The sequence below is a fragment of the Sciurus vulgaris genome (assembly GCF_902686455.1).
Source record: "Sciurus vulgaris genome assembly, chromosome: 2".
In the NCBI taxonomy this organism is placed as follows: Eukaryota; Metazoa; Chordata; class Mammalia; order Rodentia; family Sciuridae; genus Sciurus; species Sciurus vulgaris.
Genome location: NC_136462.1, coordinates 190,026,743 through 190,043,433, shown reverse-complemented (window position 1 = coordinate 190,043,433; position 16,691 = coordinate 190,026,743). Strand labels below are relative to the sequence as shown.

At 47.3% G+C, this 16,691-nt stretch overlaps 1 protein-coding gene across 2 annotated transcripts; it reads right to left on the bottom strand.

The window, feature by feature from the left end:
* Positions 1-782: 782 nt before the first annotated feature.
* PIGT (phosphatidylinositol glycan anchor biosynthesis class T) lies at positions 783-10,037 on the bottom strand. Of its 2 annotated transcripts, XM_079126990.1 has the most exons (12): positions 9,804-10,036; positions 9,450-9,627; positions 7,511-7,638; positions 7,106-7,206; positions 6,857-6,943; positions 6,249-6,336; positions 6,046-6,143; positions 5,785-5,950; positions 4,579-4,779; positions 2,471-2,636; positions 2,274-2,357; positions 783-1,469 (listed from the first exon to the last, which is right to left on the bottom strand). In XM_079126990.1, exons 1-12 carry the CDS (start codon positions 9,988-9,990, stop codon positions 1,217-1,219), a joined length of 1,737 nt encoding a protein of 578 aa, XP_078983116.1. In that variant the 5' UTR covers positions 9,991-10,036; the 3' UTR covers positions 783-1,216. The 2 variants fall into 2 exon arrangements, with proteins under 2 accessions (XP_078983116.1, XP_078983117.1); XM_079126991.1 differs by lacking the exons at positions 7,511-7,638; positions 9,450-9,627 and having other exon boundaries at positions 9,804-10,037.
* Between the last annotated feature and the right edge of the window lie 6,654 nt (positions 10,038-16,691).

Sequence of the window (16,691 nt, the reverse complement as noted above, 5' to 3'; positions counted from 1 at the left end):
GCTGGGGGAACAGAGCATCTAGGCCACACTGCCACCAAGGGAGGCCTCAGTGTGGTCGGGGAGAACCCCGAGCTGACACAGACGATGCCCACATGTCAGAGAAAAGGGAGGCAGAGCCGGGAGAGGCCTCTGCCCAAGGACCTGTTCTACATGGATTCAGGCTGCGTAAGAGGGCAGGCCTGGCTTCCGACCCTGTGGGTGTTCTCAGGACCACCCACAGCACAAGCTCCTGAGAAGCCTGCTACATATTCAAAGCCTGGGCCACATTACTTTTGCAAGTGCTCCCAGTGATTCTGAGGAACACCAGTCGAGAGTCACTCCTGCCTCTACCCTCTGCCCTTGGCGACAGGGACTGGTTCTCAAGACAGCCTTCACCCCAAGACAGAATGATTCATTTTCGTGGTCAGGGATTATGTTTGTAGAAATACTAACAACCAAACTTGGAGAGTTCTGGGAATTACCTTAAAGGGACAGGGGATGAAGGGGGAGCAGAAGAGAAGGCATTCTGGGGAGGGTGGGGTGGCAGTTGGGAGGTCCTGTTCAGTCACCCAGCATACAAGCCCTAGTCCCTAACTCATCCCAGGCCTTCCTTAAAAAGAGAGGAGGCAAAGAACTAGAGAAGTAGCCATCTTTATTCCACAACGAGTAAATCCCACCCCCACACAGTGATACAAACTCTTCAGCACACACTAATACCCAGGCCAGAGAACTGTGTGTGTGCATGTGTGTGCCACTGGGGACTGAACCCACGAGCGTGCTACCACTGAGCCACATCCCCGGCCTTTTTATTTTGTATTTTGAATCAGGGTCTTGCTAAATTGCACAGCTGGCCTCAAACTTGTAATCCTCCTGCTTCTGTCTCCAAGTCACTGGGATCATAGGTGTGTGCGACCGCACCTGGCTCCCTGACCAAACTTTCGGCAATGATGGAAACGCTGCTCTGTACCGTCCAATGCAGTGGCACTAACCTTTCGGCTACTGAGCACTTGAAGTGTGGCTACAAACTGAGTAAACAAATTTTTGATTTAATTTAAATTTAAATGCCACATTGGCTCATGGCTATTATACTGGACAGCACAGCTCTAGTCCCTGGCCCAGTCTGGAGCAGTTTGGTTCAAAAGCCAACTCTGAGGAGAGTAAGTGGTAGGAAGAGCCCTGGGGTCACTACCACCCCTCCCCAAAGAAAAACAGCAGCTGCAGTTGCTGAGGGCACATCTCACAGTGGGGGCACCCCGCGGGCCCGGCGGATGAGGTTGGCCAGGCGCTTAGCCAGGCCGCCAGTGCGGGGCTCCTCGATGTGGAAGGTTCGGGTGAGGAGGTTGTAGAAGGAGCCGTAGCACACAGCCACCACGGTGCACGTGAGGCAGATCACGTTGTAGGGCATGCTGAAGTCCGGTGTGGGCAGGTTCACCAGCAGCGGCTCAGTATAGAGTCGTAAGAAGTAGCTGGAGCCATCGGAGACAGGGAACCTGGGGTAGGGCCAGAGTAAGGTGGTGAGGCAGGACTGGGTGCTTCTCCCTAGTGACATTCTGCAGCCTCAATGACCAGTGCTCCCAAGTTCTCCTAGCCTTGAAGTCCTTTTTTTTTCCTTGTACCAGGGATTAAACCCAGTGGTGCTTAACCACTTAGCCACATCCCTGACCCTTTTTTTATTTTTAATTTTTTATTTTGAGACAGGATCTTGCTAAATTGCTGAGCCTCAAAAATTTTCAACAGAAGGCACCTTACAGGACAGCCAACACCTAAGCCTGATCAAAGGAGAGCCAAAGGGTGGGTGCTGCACAGGAGGAAAGGGCCTGCTGGCCCATGGCCACCTCTCTGAGCCCGACCTCAGCCTAAATGGTGCTTCTCAGAGAAGTCCTAAATAACCAGTGGGCTGCTCTCCAGACACCTTCCATCTGTTCCCTTTCAGAACAGTCTCCCCTCCGGACTGTGGCACAGGAAGGACAGGGACAAGGCCAGTTTGTTTGCTGTTGTATTCCTGATGCACTCTGAAACAGCTGGCATCTGGTAAGTGCTCATTAGATATCCACCTCAGAGTCAGTGAGTGATGGAGGCTTAAGTACTGCCACTCTCACCTACTTATTCTTCTAGAAGCACCTCAGAATCACTGTATAAGGTCTACAAATACCACGGACTGCTGGAATTCCTACTAGCACTGGGTTAAACCTACATATTACTTTTGAAGAGGTAACGTCATCAGGAGCCCAATCATCTGTGTAATGCCCAGCAAGCAGCTGAGGACAGAGCATCAGAAAGGCCTGGTCACTTACAGGGTGTTGAAGAGGGGGCTCCCTTCCCAGTCCACTGGCTTGGCTGCCACCACACTGGGCACAAGGGCGCTGAGGACAGATGGGCTGCAGAGAAGCAGACAGACAGCTCGTGTTCCCTACTGGTTCCCCCACCAAGAGGTGTAAGTGGCATGGGGCGGGTCAGGAAGGTGGGGGACAGCCTGTCGGGTGGATCTCACCTGACATAGAAGCCATGGTTGGGATCCGGGGTGTACTCAGTCCACTTGAGCAGCGCCCGCTCAAACTGGATGGAGACTTTGGTGACCGAGTTTGCTGGGAGCTGGATCAGCATCTCCAGGAGGTGGGGCTGCCGCCGGTCCTGGGCAGGCTCGTAGTGGATGTAACCTGGAGACGCACAAAGGTCACCCATCCCTTGTTCCTGGGGTCAGACTGACTACCCACACGTGTTCCTACCAAGCGTCTTAGGGTCACAATCTGGATGTCTAAGAGGTGGGCTTTGGACCACAGAAGCCAGGCAGGTAAGGAAGGATGCAGGGTCTCCAAAAGGAAGAGCGTACTCCCAGGTGGCAGTCCTGGGATGTGGTCGGGAATGCTGCAGACTGCGACTCACTCTTCACGTCACTAAGGCTGGGGCACCAGGAAGCTAATGTCTGATGCAAGGGCATTCACAGAACCACCTGGGGATTCTTGCTAAAAATATGGGACAAAAATCTAGTTTCTAAATCCAATCACCAATGCACAAGAAACGTAGGGGATGAAGGGACATGTTAAACACCAGCACAAGGACAAATACGGAATGTAGAACATTCTATGCCACAAATGACCTTGTTCCTCCAACAAACACACAGCACTGAAAAAAAAAAAAAAAAAAAAAAAGACATGCAAACAGCCATTGATTAAGAGACAAATGTGCCACACCAAATGCAAGATGTGAATAGTTAAGAAAATTGGGAAGGAGAGGAGTCCAGGGGAATTCTGTACTTTCTGCTCGATTTTTCTATAAACCGAAATTATTCTAAGAAATACAGTTTATTAGTTAAAAAAGAGTGAGATATAGGAGACACAGCAAGCAAATGCAATCCAAGAAACTTGTTTAGATCCCGATTCAAATGAACAATTACAGAAAGCTATTTTTAAGACCACAGGGGAAAACAGGAGTGATAATGATACAGTTAGGGTTTTTAAAAGTCCTTTTTCTATTAGAAATATATACTGAAATATTTAAAGATGAGTCAATACAACAGCTAAGATTTGTTTAACACACTCCAGCAAAAAAATGACCAAACCAACTAATTAAAAAAAAAAAAAAAAAAAAAAAAAAAAAAAAAAGAGAGAGAGAAAGAGAGAGAGAAATGAACAAAAATGACAGGCAGCTGGAGACCCCTGAAGCTGGGTGATGGGCAGAGGGGAGGTTATCACACTAGTGGTATGTGTTCAAAGTTCTCCAAAGTAAAAGGCAAAGCCCCAAACAGAATATCTGGATAGGATGATTGAAATAGATATTTTGAAGATGGTACAAATAGTGGTGCTGAAAATAAGTGAAAAGAGGTTTGAAAATATAGGAAGCAACAGAGCTATTTAAAGATTTTTAGTTTTGCACTGGGATGAGATACAGCCTTTTCCTAAAATGCCCTTTTCTTCTTCAATCTCCCCCACCATGAAGGAAAAACAGGGGCATTAGCTGTGTCAGGCAGCTGACAGAAGCACCCAGCACATACCAACATCTCCTTAGAAAATAAAATCAGAAGTTTAAAACTGCACCTCTTTACCCCTCCCAAGAGACAAAGCCATCTCCCCCAGCACTGCCACCTTCTTAGTTTGCAAGACCTATTTCTCTTGCCAATTCTTTCACTGTCTTAATGAGGCTGTGAATCATCATGGAACACAAGGATGTGCCCAAGGCTCCAGGAAAAGCAAATCAGTGAAAACCATTGGAAAGCTGCTGCCCTCGGACTGTGCTATTAAGAACCCCCAGTGGGCTGGGGCTGGGGCTCAGTGGTAGAGCATTTGCCTAGCACAGGGGAGGCACTGGGTTCCATCCTCAGCACAACATAAAAATAAAGGTATTGTGTCCATCTACAACTAAAAATATTTAAAAAAAAAAAAAAAAACCACTGGTATTATGTGCTTTCATTACATTTGCTTTATAAATGACTTCTAAATCTGGCACAGTGAGGCCTTCTGCTCCATTTTTCAAATGATTCCTAACTCTTCATGCCTGTGGAGGCCTCCAGAGGTATTTCAGCAACTACCCTGAGAAATGAGAGTCGGGGGGTCCTCGAGAGAGAACAAGCTGGGGGATCTGGTTTGGGACTCAGCTCCTCACTTGGTTTGTTTTCCTTGCCCTTGGAGGTGATGGTGAGGGTGTGCACATACAGCCGTAGGTACCAGGGCACGGTGTCCAGCAGCAGCACAGGGAAGGCCCGGTATGGGTGGGTATTGTAGAGCAGTGTGCTCAGCTCCCCCTTCTGCAGCCCATAGCCGCTCACGTACCGCTGGGCGTGCAGGAAGGGCATTGGTGGGGCCTCTGCAGAGAAAAGGCAACACGTGCTAGCTCCTAAGATGAGGGTTACTCCCCAGCCCCACTCCCAGGCCGCCCTCAGTGTTAAGCCAGGGAGCAGATGGGGAAAAGTTCTGCCATTGGAACTAGATAACCTGGGCTCTGGAATCATCCCTCACTCCCCAGCCCCCAAGAGATGACAAAGAGATTACTGTCACCTACAAAGTGCTTATGCGCCAACATCGTGCCCCCTTCCAACCCTAACCAGGTGTTCTCAGGACATCCTGCCCATTCCCTGGGTAATACTGTACACAGTCGGAAGGAACGATGCTGCCCTTGTCACACATACATTGTTTCTTGAATGCAGCATCCTTTAAAATCACTGTGTCCAGGCACGTGGCACAAATTCAAAAATACTTGATGAAGCAGCTACGTGAACGAACTCCAAATTTCACATTAATTCCTACATCCAATCCACTCGGTACTACTGTCCCTGTTGTGCAGCTGAATACAGGGTTAGGAACCTGCCCAAAGTCACAGAACTTGAAAGAGGTGGAGTCAGAACAAGGAACACATGACCTCGAGATCTGGGTCTCAATGTTTTTTGTTTTTGTTTTGGGTACTGGGGATTGAACCCACAGGCACTTTACCACTGAACTACAACCCCAGTCCTTTTTATTTTTGAGACAGGGTCTCACTAAATTGCTGAAGCTGGTCTCAAACCTGCAATTCTCTTGTCTCAGCCTCCTGAATTGCTGGGATTATGAGAATGTGCCACCATGCCCAGCAAGCCTATGACTTTTAAAAATAATTATAAACTCACTAATTGTACAAATTAATGGGTTCCACCGTGGCCTTTGCAATATATTTATGTCATGCTTTGATCATGTCCACCTTCTACCTTTTGTCCTCCCTTCTCTGCCCTCTCCCGGTCCCAAGATCTAGCAAAGATAGGACGGTGAGTGTTTCCCTAGGCGAAGGAATCCCTGCAGCCTTTTGGGGCCCTGGGAGCCTGCTCACATGCCCACTCACCATTCTCTGGGGGTCTCTTCCACTTGAGCTGAAGGTTGAAGTTGCGGGAGTTATTGATCAGGGCTGTGTCAAGCAAGTCATAGACAGCATAGGTCTTCTGGGTGCCAAGGATGATGTCCTGGTATGTGGTGGTGGGGGGTGGGTTCACCTCCAATGTCTCATTGTCCTGGGAACGCAAAGCCACAAAGGGCTGAGAAGCAAGCAGAGGGACAGGCTAGCTTTGGGGAAGAGGGGTGTGCGTGTAGCTGGAGACCTTGGTACCTGGTTGCAGCTGGTGATGTCCACATAGACTCGGCTCTCTGAAGCCAGGGGGCAGGGCTCTGTGAGGGTTCGGGAGAACATCCGGAAGAGGGACCAGTCTAGGAGCAGAAAGCAGGGCTAAGCAGGGCCCAGGTAAGGCTGGTCGGCACAGATACGGCAGGGTTGAGATGGGTAGGTAGAGGGAGGTTGCCAGGGCAGCTTACCTTTTTTCCCCTGCCCCGTGATGAAGGCGTCAAATACAACCGAAAGGGTCTGCCTCAGCTCCCAGGAGATGCTGGTACAGCGCGCATTCTACCACAGGGGCCAGATGGCAGCAGTGAGGGGCCCGTTCTCATCCCACCACACAGCCTTAAGGACTCGGAATTGGACACAACCCTCATCTGTGCATGTGTCTTCACATCTATCGATCTGCTCCCATTCACTGAGCACTTGACCCTGAGCCAGACCCTGCGCTGACAGCTTTATGTGCACCACTTTGATGAACTGTCACAGCAACCCAAGAGCTCATTCTCCTACCATTCTCACATGAGGCTCGGGGAAACGGGATGATTCACTCAAGGTCATGCCAGCTGGCTAGCAGTTGCACTGGCGCAGCAACGGTTTCTAACCGCCATGCTTCATGATGAAGATTTATTGAGTACAAGCCAGGCAACCACGCAGTTTCCTTGGTGCATGGCCAATGCCCCACATAATCATCATCACATCTGCCACTTACTACTCATTCAGCCAGAGCCAGACAATGGGCCACAGCTGTACCTACACCTTCTCTGAGAGCCCCAGATGGCCGTCACCCTCTTCCCCATTGACTTACTCTGCAGACAGGGCGGATATGCACTGCCTGGGAGTGGTAGCTGGTGTGGAACAAGCGATCAGCCTTCAGCAGCACAGAGAGGCCTGCCTACACAAGGCAGGAAGAGACAAAGGTCAGACCTGGAAGGAGCACCTGGCATGGGGCACAGGTTCTCATAAATGCCCCCTGGCTACCAGACTGCAAAGGGGCACTGCCAACTCTGTCCCCTCTGTGGGGCTCCCACCCACACTAAGATCTCTCCGGCCTTACCTTGGAACTACAGGGCAAGAGCTTCTTCCATGGGGTGAGGTTCTCGGTGCAGACCACCTCCCGCGGCAGCACAGCATATCGCAGAAAGTAGTGGTCAGTATCTGAGGGAGACAGAGGTCTATCTGTAGAGGAGGCCTGGGGCCTCCTTCAGAGATGGGATGACCACTCCTGCTGTCTACACCACTCTCCAATACCACCACCCAAACAGTGCCACTTGGAGAAGAGACTCCCTTGTCCCCTAGTGGGGAAGAGAATGCAGAGACAGACAGCACAGTCTCCTGAGGCCTGCACATCTGTGAGATTCAGGATCTAACAGGCTGTGGAAGGAGGACATTGAAGGGCGAGGAGGTGAAGGTTTGGGCAGAGGTACCAGGAAGAAGGAAAGGACTACAGGGAATCTCTCACCATTGGCCAGCCCCAGGGGTTTGAAGGAGGCTGTGGGAGTGACCGTGTTGGTGGAGTCGATGAAGTTGAGAGAGGCGCAGAAGATCCCTGAGAGGACGTTACTGAGCTCCTTCCAAGACTTATCCACACTGGATGGAGACACAAACCCATCACTGTCCCAGGGTTGCCTTTGCTCCCTCACACAGCCTGCAAGCTGCCAAATCCACGGTAGGAGGAGGCTAGAATCTCAACTATTAAATAGGCTGGCTATTAGAGCTGGAGCAACATCACCACCCCTGCTCAGTCCACTTCTTGGTCTTGCCCTACTCAGTCCCCTCTTCCTCACTTTCCTCTGGAGAGCCGGCATCCCCGTGGGTCTCTGCTTGCGTGGTTCTTCCAGCCTGGGACTGCCTTTCCCCCTCAACTAGGCAGTGTGCAATTTGACAAGGACTAGTCGGGGTCATGCATGCAGTTCCCACAACACCATGGGGAGTGTTTTCCCTTACTTCAGAGCACACAGCTCACTGATCTTCCCTGAGTGTGCACAGCCAGGCAAAGCAACAGAGTCTGCTCTGTGAATACTATGGGCATGAATGTAAGTCCTGGTTCTCCCCTCAGGGTGAGAAGTCTTATATCCAAAAATCTCCATGAACAAGGGGAAAACAACCATTCCTATTAAATTGGGTATCTTTTCTCATAGAAATATCAAGAGATTTATTCTCTATATTAATAATAAAAAGCATTACATTTAATAAGTACTAGAATTCTACACATCAGCTCAATATTATAGGAAATTATGGGCTGAGGAGAGACAGAATAGACAGAAAATAAAGGCAAGGGAGTCAGAGTCCAGGCAAGAGCAAAAACCTTGGCAAATTGTGTGTGGGGAGAGGGAGGTGCTACCACTGCTTGCTCCTCATCTAAGCTTGCTTTGGTGCTATACTGGAGTTTTTATAATCCTTTGTTCAGTACTTTTCCACTGCTCAATCCTTAAGCCTCAAATAAAGATCACAAACTTGAAGACTGAAAGCTTTACCCAAACACACCATAAGTATGCTTTATTCAGTATGCCCAACACTGACCCACATAGCATTACTAAAAATTTAAAATTACTTTTTGATATTTAAATCTGTCAATTTTCACAGTAAATTCTGGTATCTCTTGAAAAATGAGAGTCTGACCACATTAATCCTCTATTGCTACATGGCAACAACCCATAGGAGGTAAGAGATGGCTGTCCTTTTCAGATTGTCACACAAGCTCTCAGGTCTGCTACAGTCCCTACAGTTCCCTATTACTGCCCTAAATTTGTTATCATATTTGATGTCTTACAGTGGAATTAAGAGAAAAATGATCTATAATTTTCATTCATACGCTTCTACCAATTTCTTTTCTTTTTTTGGTACCAGGGATTGAACCCAGGGGTGCTGAACCACTGTCTGTTTGGGTCGTTTTGCTTGTTTTTGTTTTTTTGAGAAAGGATGTCTCTAAGTTGCTCAGGACCTCTCAAAGTTGCTGAGGCTGACTTTGAACTTTCGATCCTCCCACCTCAGCCTTCAGATGACAGGCATATGCCATTGTGGCCGGCTTTAACAATGTGTTTAAAACTTTATTAATTTACTTATCTGTGTGGCCCATGCATAGTATGCAACCCTTGCAATAAAAAGTCTCTACTCTAAATAGAACAGCTACAGCAACCACTGGATCCAAAAAAGCACCAAATGCTTCTGTAGGGATGTGCTACCTCAAGTCTGGAAGTGTTGGGGGTACGGAAGTTTATTCAGTAAAGTAAAGCAGGCCACTCAAAGGTAACACCATTTGTTACTTCCAAAGCCAACTCCAGCCCCATGAGTCGCTGTCTACTGGAACTGTTGCCCCCAAGGGCAGAGGCAGAATGAAAACATCTTTCTCTGCCACATTCCTTCCATACTGTGAAACAGGACCCAAGGTAGGCACTCACTCAGTGACAGTGTCTTGGAACCAGACCCAGAGCTCTGCACCTGATGGGGCCTGCAGGAAGGGTGGCCCCCAGTAGCGGGTTCTCCAAAAGCCTTGCGTGAATGACAGATGCAGCTCCCGCAGAGAATACTTGGAGATCAGCTGCCCCAGGGCTTTGGGGAAGAGCCGGTAATGAGACACTGGGGAAGAGAAAGCGGACGAGTGGTGTTCCCCCCGCCTCATCGAGACCCTTACCTGTGTGGCCCACGCATAGGGCCCACACCCAGGGTCCAGACCCCACCTAGGGATTAACCCCCACTTGCCAATACAGCAGGTGCCACAGAAATATTTCTCCGGTCAGACCTCACCCTCTCACCTCCTTCCCGCTGCAGCTCCGAATCCCATCGTGTGCGGAACTGGAATGTAGCAGCTACATCCCCCGAAGGCAGCGGGGTGATGACGAGCTCCTCCCGCAGGCTGTCGCGTGGGGGCTCTGCATGGCCCCAATCTACAGGCCCCAGGAGCAGTAGCACCAGCAAACCGAGCGGCACGGCCGCCGCCATGCCTGCGGCCGCTTCCGCCTCCCAGCGGTGCCCGCCCCCATGAAAGGCCACTGTCCAATAGGAAGAGAGTATGAGGAGAGACTTCCGGTGCCGTCCCGGAAGCTGGAATACGGTTGCCAGAGCTGCAGCCCGAACGGGACTACGTGATTTCCTTCTGGGCTGATGGGTCTCGGGGACAGAGAGGACAGGAGAGGATGGGCAGGTGGCGGGGCTAGGGGCTGGCTTGGGGACCCATTCACTTTGAGGTGTTTCCACCCTCCACAAAGTGCTTGATAACACGGAGCGGGCCACTGCCGTTCGATAGTTACGGAAACACTGAAAAAGGCCCAGTTATTTTTGCTAGGTCACGCAGCTGGGCTTGCGCTGCCCTCGGCTTCAGATGTGTAAATTTGCTTGATCTAAACCTACCCACCTCACAAGGACAGTTTTCCCCAAATAACTGACCCTTTTACTATGAAAAATTTCAAGCTACAGCAAAATTGACAGAATGAGCACCTGTTTTGCCCTCACCTAGACAATACTATTAACATTTTACCATACTTGTACTTCATCACATACCCTTCTGAATCCATTAATCCATCTGGTTTCAGTGCGTTTTAAAGTAACCTGCAGACATTAGTACATTGCTGTCTGAATAGTTCATAATGCATATCATCAGCAGTTCAGTATTCACATTTTTCTTTCTCCAGCTTTCTCCCACAACCCCAAAACACACAGAGCCTCCACCTTGCTGGGAAGCACTATACCACTAAGCTATATCCCCCGTCAGCCATTACATTTTTCTTTTGATGTAACACTCACCTACAGGGCAGAGGCAGTGGGCGGAGGGTTGGAAAGTGTGTTGTGTGTCTGGGTTTGGGGGAATCATGCCTGTAATCCCCGTGACACGTGAGGCTGAGCCAGGAGGATGGTAAATTGGGGGCCAGCCTCAGCAACTAAGCCAGGCCCTAGAGACCCTGTCCTTAAAACTGGGGGAAAAAATAAGAAAAAAAAAAATTAAAACTGGGGATATAGACACTTCCTCAACTGCAAAAAGGAGAGCCTACTTTCAGAGTCATTGTTAGGATTAGAAGTTGTGTACATGCAGGATCTGGAATGTAATAAGCACCCCTGGGTTCAATCCCCAGAACCCAAACAAACAAACAAACAAAAAGCTCACATTCAGTGAGATGTACACGTCTGAAGTGCCATATGTTGAGTTTTGACAAATATATACACCTAACAAATATATACTCCCAATACCTATCCAAATACAAAATTTTCCCCCAAGCCCCAGAAAGTTGACTAATGCTTATTCCCACACAATCCCTACCCTATATCACCTTCCAGAGGTATACAATATTCTGATTTTCCCCCCACAATAATCTCTTCTAGGACTAAATATAAATGAAATTATCATATATATTTTTGGGGTAAAACTTTTTTATGGTATATTTTTGAGACTCGTCCATGTTCTTGCACGTATCAGCAGATTTTACTTTTAATTGCTGTGCAGTATTACATTGAATAAACCATAGTTTATCTGTTCTGTTGATAGACATCTGGGTTCTTTGAGGTTTGGGGATATTATGAACCAGGGTATTGTGTATACAAGTTGCTTTGTAGACATGTTTATCATATCCCTTGGGCAAATATTTAGGGGTGGAATTGTGGGTCAAAAAGGAGTATAAGCTGGGCACACCTGTAATCCCAGCAACTCAGGAAGCTGAGGCAGAAGGACCATGAATTCAAAGCCAGCTTCAGCAACTTAGCAAGACCCTAAGCAACTCAGTGAGACCCTGTTTCTAAATGAAATACAATAAAAAGGGCTGGGGATGTAGCTCAGTTGTTAAGCATCCCTGGATTCAATCCCCAGTACCCCAGTACCAAAAAAAAAAAAAAAAAAAAAAAAGAGTATGTTTCATTTAACAGAACTGTTGGGTTTGGCCTGGTGGCACATGCCTGAAATTCCAGCTACTTAGGATGCTGGGCAGGAAGACTGCAAGTTCAAGGCCAGCCTGGGCCCACTGTGTAAGACCTGTCTCAAAACAAAAAATGAAAAGGGTTGCTAGGTGCAGTAGCCCACACCTGTAATCTCAGTGGCTCAGGAGTCTGAGGGAGGAGGATCAGAAATTGCTAAGCCAGCCTGAGCAATTTAGGGAGGCCCTAAGCAACTCAGCAAGATCCTGTCTCTAAATAAAATATAAAAAAGAGCTGGGGACGTGGCTTAGTGGGAAGGAAAAAAAAAAAAAAAAAAAAGGAAGGAAGGTAGTGGGGAGAAAATGAAAAAAAAAAAAAAAAAAAAAGAGCTCTTTCTCCAAAACGTATCATCTTATTCTCCCACCAACAGTATGTGAGAGTTCTGGTTGTTCCACATCCTGATCAACATTTGGTGTTTTTAATTTCACCTATTTGGATATACATGTAGTGTTCTCATTGTGGTTTTAATTTACATTTTCCTGGTAACTAAGGATGTTGAGCATCTGTACACATGCTTATTACCATTCATATAGCTTCTGTTGTGAAAGAGTCTGATAAAATCTTTTGTGCCCCAATCCACCTTTTTTTTTTTTTTAAACTGGCCTGACTTTCTGGTGTTTGTGTCTGTGGGTGGTACTGAAGATTGAATGCAGGGGCTCTCTGCCACTGACCCATATTTCCAACCTTTTGAAAAAATATTTTGGGACAGGGACTCAATAAGTAGCAGAGTCTGGCCTCAAACTTGTGATCCTCCCAAGTGACCGGGATTAACAGGTGCCACACCATACTTGTTTTGGTTTTCTTTTCTTTTTTTAATATTTTGTAGTTGTCAATGGACCTTTATTTTATTTATTTATGTGTGGTGCTGAGGATTGAACCCCGTGCCTCGCACATGCTAGGCAAGCGTTCTACCACTGAGCCACAACCCCAGCCCTGTTTTCTGTTTTATTTTTAAATTGTAGGAGTTAAGTTCCAATGTTAAATTCCAAACAGGAATTTGGGATGTGCCCTTATCGGGAACATACTCATGAAGGATTTTGTAAATGGTCTCTAGGTGAACCACTGTATTTTCTAGCAAGAGCCAAATTTGGTATCTGGCAAGCCTGCCACGATATAACCCCACCAATGAGGAAGGAAGTGTCAAAAAGATGTCTTTATCTCATGCCCTCATTCTGCCTGCATCTAGTGTTCCTGGGATAGTAGGAAGGCCGTGAGCTTAGATGTCAGATAGATATGGATTCTAATCCCCACACCAGCCTTTAATCCATGAGTATAAGCAACCCCAGTGTCACTTCCTAATCTGCAAAATGGAGAAACATACTTTCAGACTCATTGTTAGGATTAGATACCATACACATGCAGGATTTGGAATGTAATGTGATTAATGACATTTTCTTAAGTGACCCTATCAAGTAGGTATTATCTCCATTTTACAGATGAGAAAACTCAAGTAGAGAAACAGGATAATTTCCTAAGACTGCAGGAATGGTGGAACCAAAGTCTACATTACCAACTTCAAAATAACTTTTTTAAAAAAGGCAGCTGCCATCATTATGACTATTTTGTATTCTTTTTTTTTTTAAATATGGAACGCTGTGTGTCATCCTTGTGCAGGGGCCATGCTAATCTTCTCTGTATTGTTCCAATTTTAGTATATGTGCTGCTGAAGCAAGCACTACTATTTTATATTTCTACTGCTTCCTTTTGAAATGACCTGTCCCCATCATTCACAACCCAGCCACCTCCAGTGAAGATTTCTCCCTCTCTAGTGGGCTACAGTTCTTTGGGTTCTTCGGCTCGAACACTCGTCACTTTATAGTTCCATAGTCTGTGGCCATATCTGCTTCTAGAAGAGCTCCTGGTCACCTTAGTATTTTGGTTGCCTATGCAGGTGGCTAGCACCCAGCAGGTATGCTCAGTACTGCATGAACAAAGGAGCAAGAAAGCATCCCAGTAGTTCAACAGTTCTATCTTGTCCCCACATTGCCACCCTGTTTGAAGAATCAAGTCCTGCCGAGGATTGCTACAGTGAGGTTTCAAGGGAATTTTCTCAGCTGTAGTCCCTCATATTTCCTCCCAAATATAGGGCTCTACGATGACTTATCTTCTCCCCTCCTCTCCAGAGTCTGTCAGGATGTCCCCCCAGTAACAAGTCTAAACAACAGAAAGAAGCTACATTGACTTGGAGACTGAAAGCTAGGCTCCTTGACTTGGAGTTGGCTCCAAATAATTCATCTCCAGGGGCACTTTGTGGCCTCAAAAACAGTCAGCTGGAGATGATGCCCCTGAAGGCCAGCCAACTGGCTGTGGTTTGGCAGAAGAAGAGGTCATTGTCCCAACCAGGAAGTGGTCCTGTGGTCTCAGTTGATTCTAGACTTTTCCAGACAGAGCCTGGCCTCACAGTATCTGAAATGAAGGCTTCCCATAGACTCGCAAACAATTCTGCTCCCCAAGAGGGCTGCAGATCTCTCCCCCAAGTCAGGCTTCCTATCCAAACCCCCACAATCTTAGCATTGTGTGTCTGGGGTACCAAGAAATTTGTCGGCATGTTGACAGCCACCAAACCAGTACAGCTTTCCCATCATTCACCCTGGAGGGGAGGAGGTTCATTCCAGATCTGAGAAGTCCTGCATAGCCACAGCCCAAGAGGAGGCTCAGCCAGCCAGACACGAGGCAGAGCCTTGCTAAAGAAAGGGTCAGGACATAAAAGGCACCAGAGGACAAAGACCATGTATTCTGAGCCCCAAAAAGTTATAAGCAACCCCAAAAAAATCCCCAGGGTTAACGTGAGACTGAGCCATGGCCCAGTTTAGTGAATGATCTCAATATGGACCCAGAGACTTTTAGACAAAAAGGTATTCATTCCACAAGCTTCCTAGGGACAGGGAAAGGCTAATGGATGTGCCTACATCCCTGGAGCTCCCGGAAGTTTCTATCTTTAGGAAAAGCACTTAGGAATGGTCATTTACAATGGTCTCCTGAAGGGGTAGAAGCAGGATGAGACATTAGGAAGATGGATGTCCGGTCACTCAGACTGGGAAGCACAAAGAACTTCAGGGTTTTAGGCTGAAGATCACTGATCCATGCACTGTATTTGATATATGAAAGGAAGGAAGAAGGAAGTGGAATGACTTTTTAAATGTGAGACATGAGTTGATGTTCCTTAAGGTCAGGTCCTCCTTTTGACATTCCCTGAGCAAGTTCATTCTCACCCACAGCTTCACGTGCCACCAATGCACGGATGACTTACCTATTAATTTTTCCAGCCCAATCCTCTCACCCAATCCCACACTCAGGGGTCCAGGTTCCCACTCAACATGTCTAAATCCAAGTTTATAATCTTTCCAAACATGGTTCTCTCCTAAACTCCCATCTTGGTAAAGAGCACTCAAAACCATCCTGATGCAGGAGGCAGAAATAACAGTGGCACTTTTGACTCCCTCCTCTCACACTTACCCTTTAATGTTTTGGAATTTGCCCCCAAATCGTCCTTCCTTCCACTTTTCCATCCTCGAGCCTGAACTCTTGAATAGATGGCTGTGATCATCTTCTGGTTTTCAGGGTTCCCTCTGAACCCCTCTAATCGCTACTCCACGGGGACCTTCAGCCATCATCCTAGTTTATTTCTACTCTTTAATCAGATCTTACTCAAGCGTCACTTCCTCAGGGGAAACACCCTGGTGACCCCTCTGAAAACACCAACTCCTTCCTAGCACTAGTCATAGCTACAACTTTACATTTGGGCTCCCCCTAGACTGTAACTTCAGGACAGCAGGGACTATGTCCACTCACCCCTGCCCCTCTCTACCACCACCATACTCAAGGCCATGCTCAGTGTCTTGCATATGCTAAATCCCAATAGTTAATATCTGTTCAATGAATAACGTCATTTGTTTACACCCTGATTCGACCCAAGTAAACTATCCTCACCACTGTCTTCTGGGCCACCGTCTCTTGCACCGGTTACTGTTATTTGTCTTGAGCCAGTCCTCCAATACTCTCTACAATACAGTCAGAATTAGCTTTTAAACATGCAAATCCTTCCAATCCTTCATTGCTCCCAATGAAGTTCAAACTCTAACATGTAAACTGCTAATTACCTACCCGATGACTACCGCCCTCCTGGTCCTTAGAAACAAGCCCGATTCTGTCGAGACAGCAGTGCCCTTTCAAAGGACTATCCCAATTCCTCGGCAGCCACCATACTTCTCAGAGATCTGACAGGCAGTACAAAAAGCAGATGCACTGCTGATTTAGGGTCTTGAAAGGGTTATTGTCTTTCCAAAACCCAGAATTTCCTTTCTTCTAGGTAATGCTGTGTCCTTGTCTATAAAATGTCCACAAATGAAACATTCCCTGTGTTGCCAAGTTCTAGTCAATGAGATGAAAATGGAGGCTATTGCTCAGAACTTCCAAAAATGCTTTATAAAGTGAGGAAGACATCAGGCTATGCCCTCTTTGCCTATATCCTATTTCTTCTGCTGTCAGTTTCAAAGTCATGATGGCTGGGGCTTTGGCAGCCATCCTAGACATGAGGTATCCGTAAGAATGAAAATCATGTGCCCTGAATGGCTGAGCAAAAAATAAAAAGGAGCCCAGTTCTCAGTGACTATAGGGCTTCCATACAGCTACAGCCCTGCATATTTAGACTTCTTTCATATGAGGAAATATATTTATATCTTAAGTCATGATCTTTTACTAGCAGTCAAACTGAAACTTAGTACAGGCTTCGAAGCACCTAA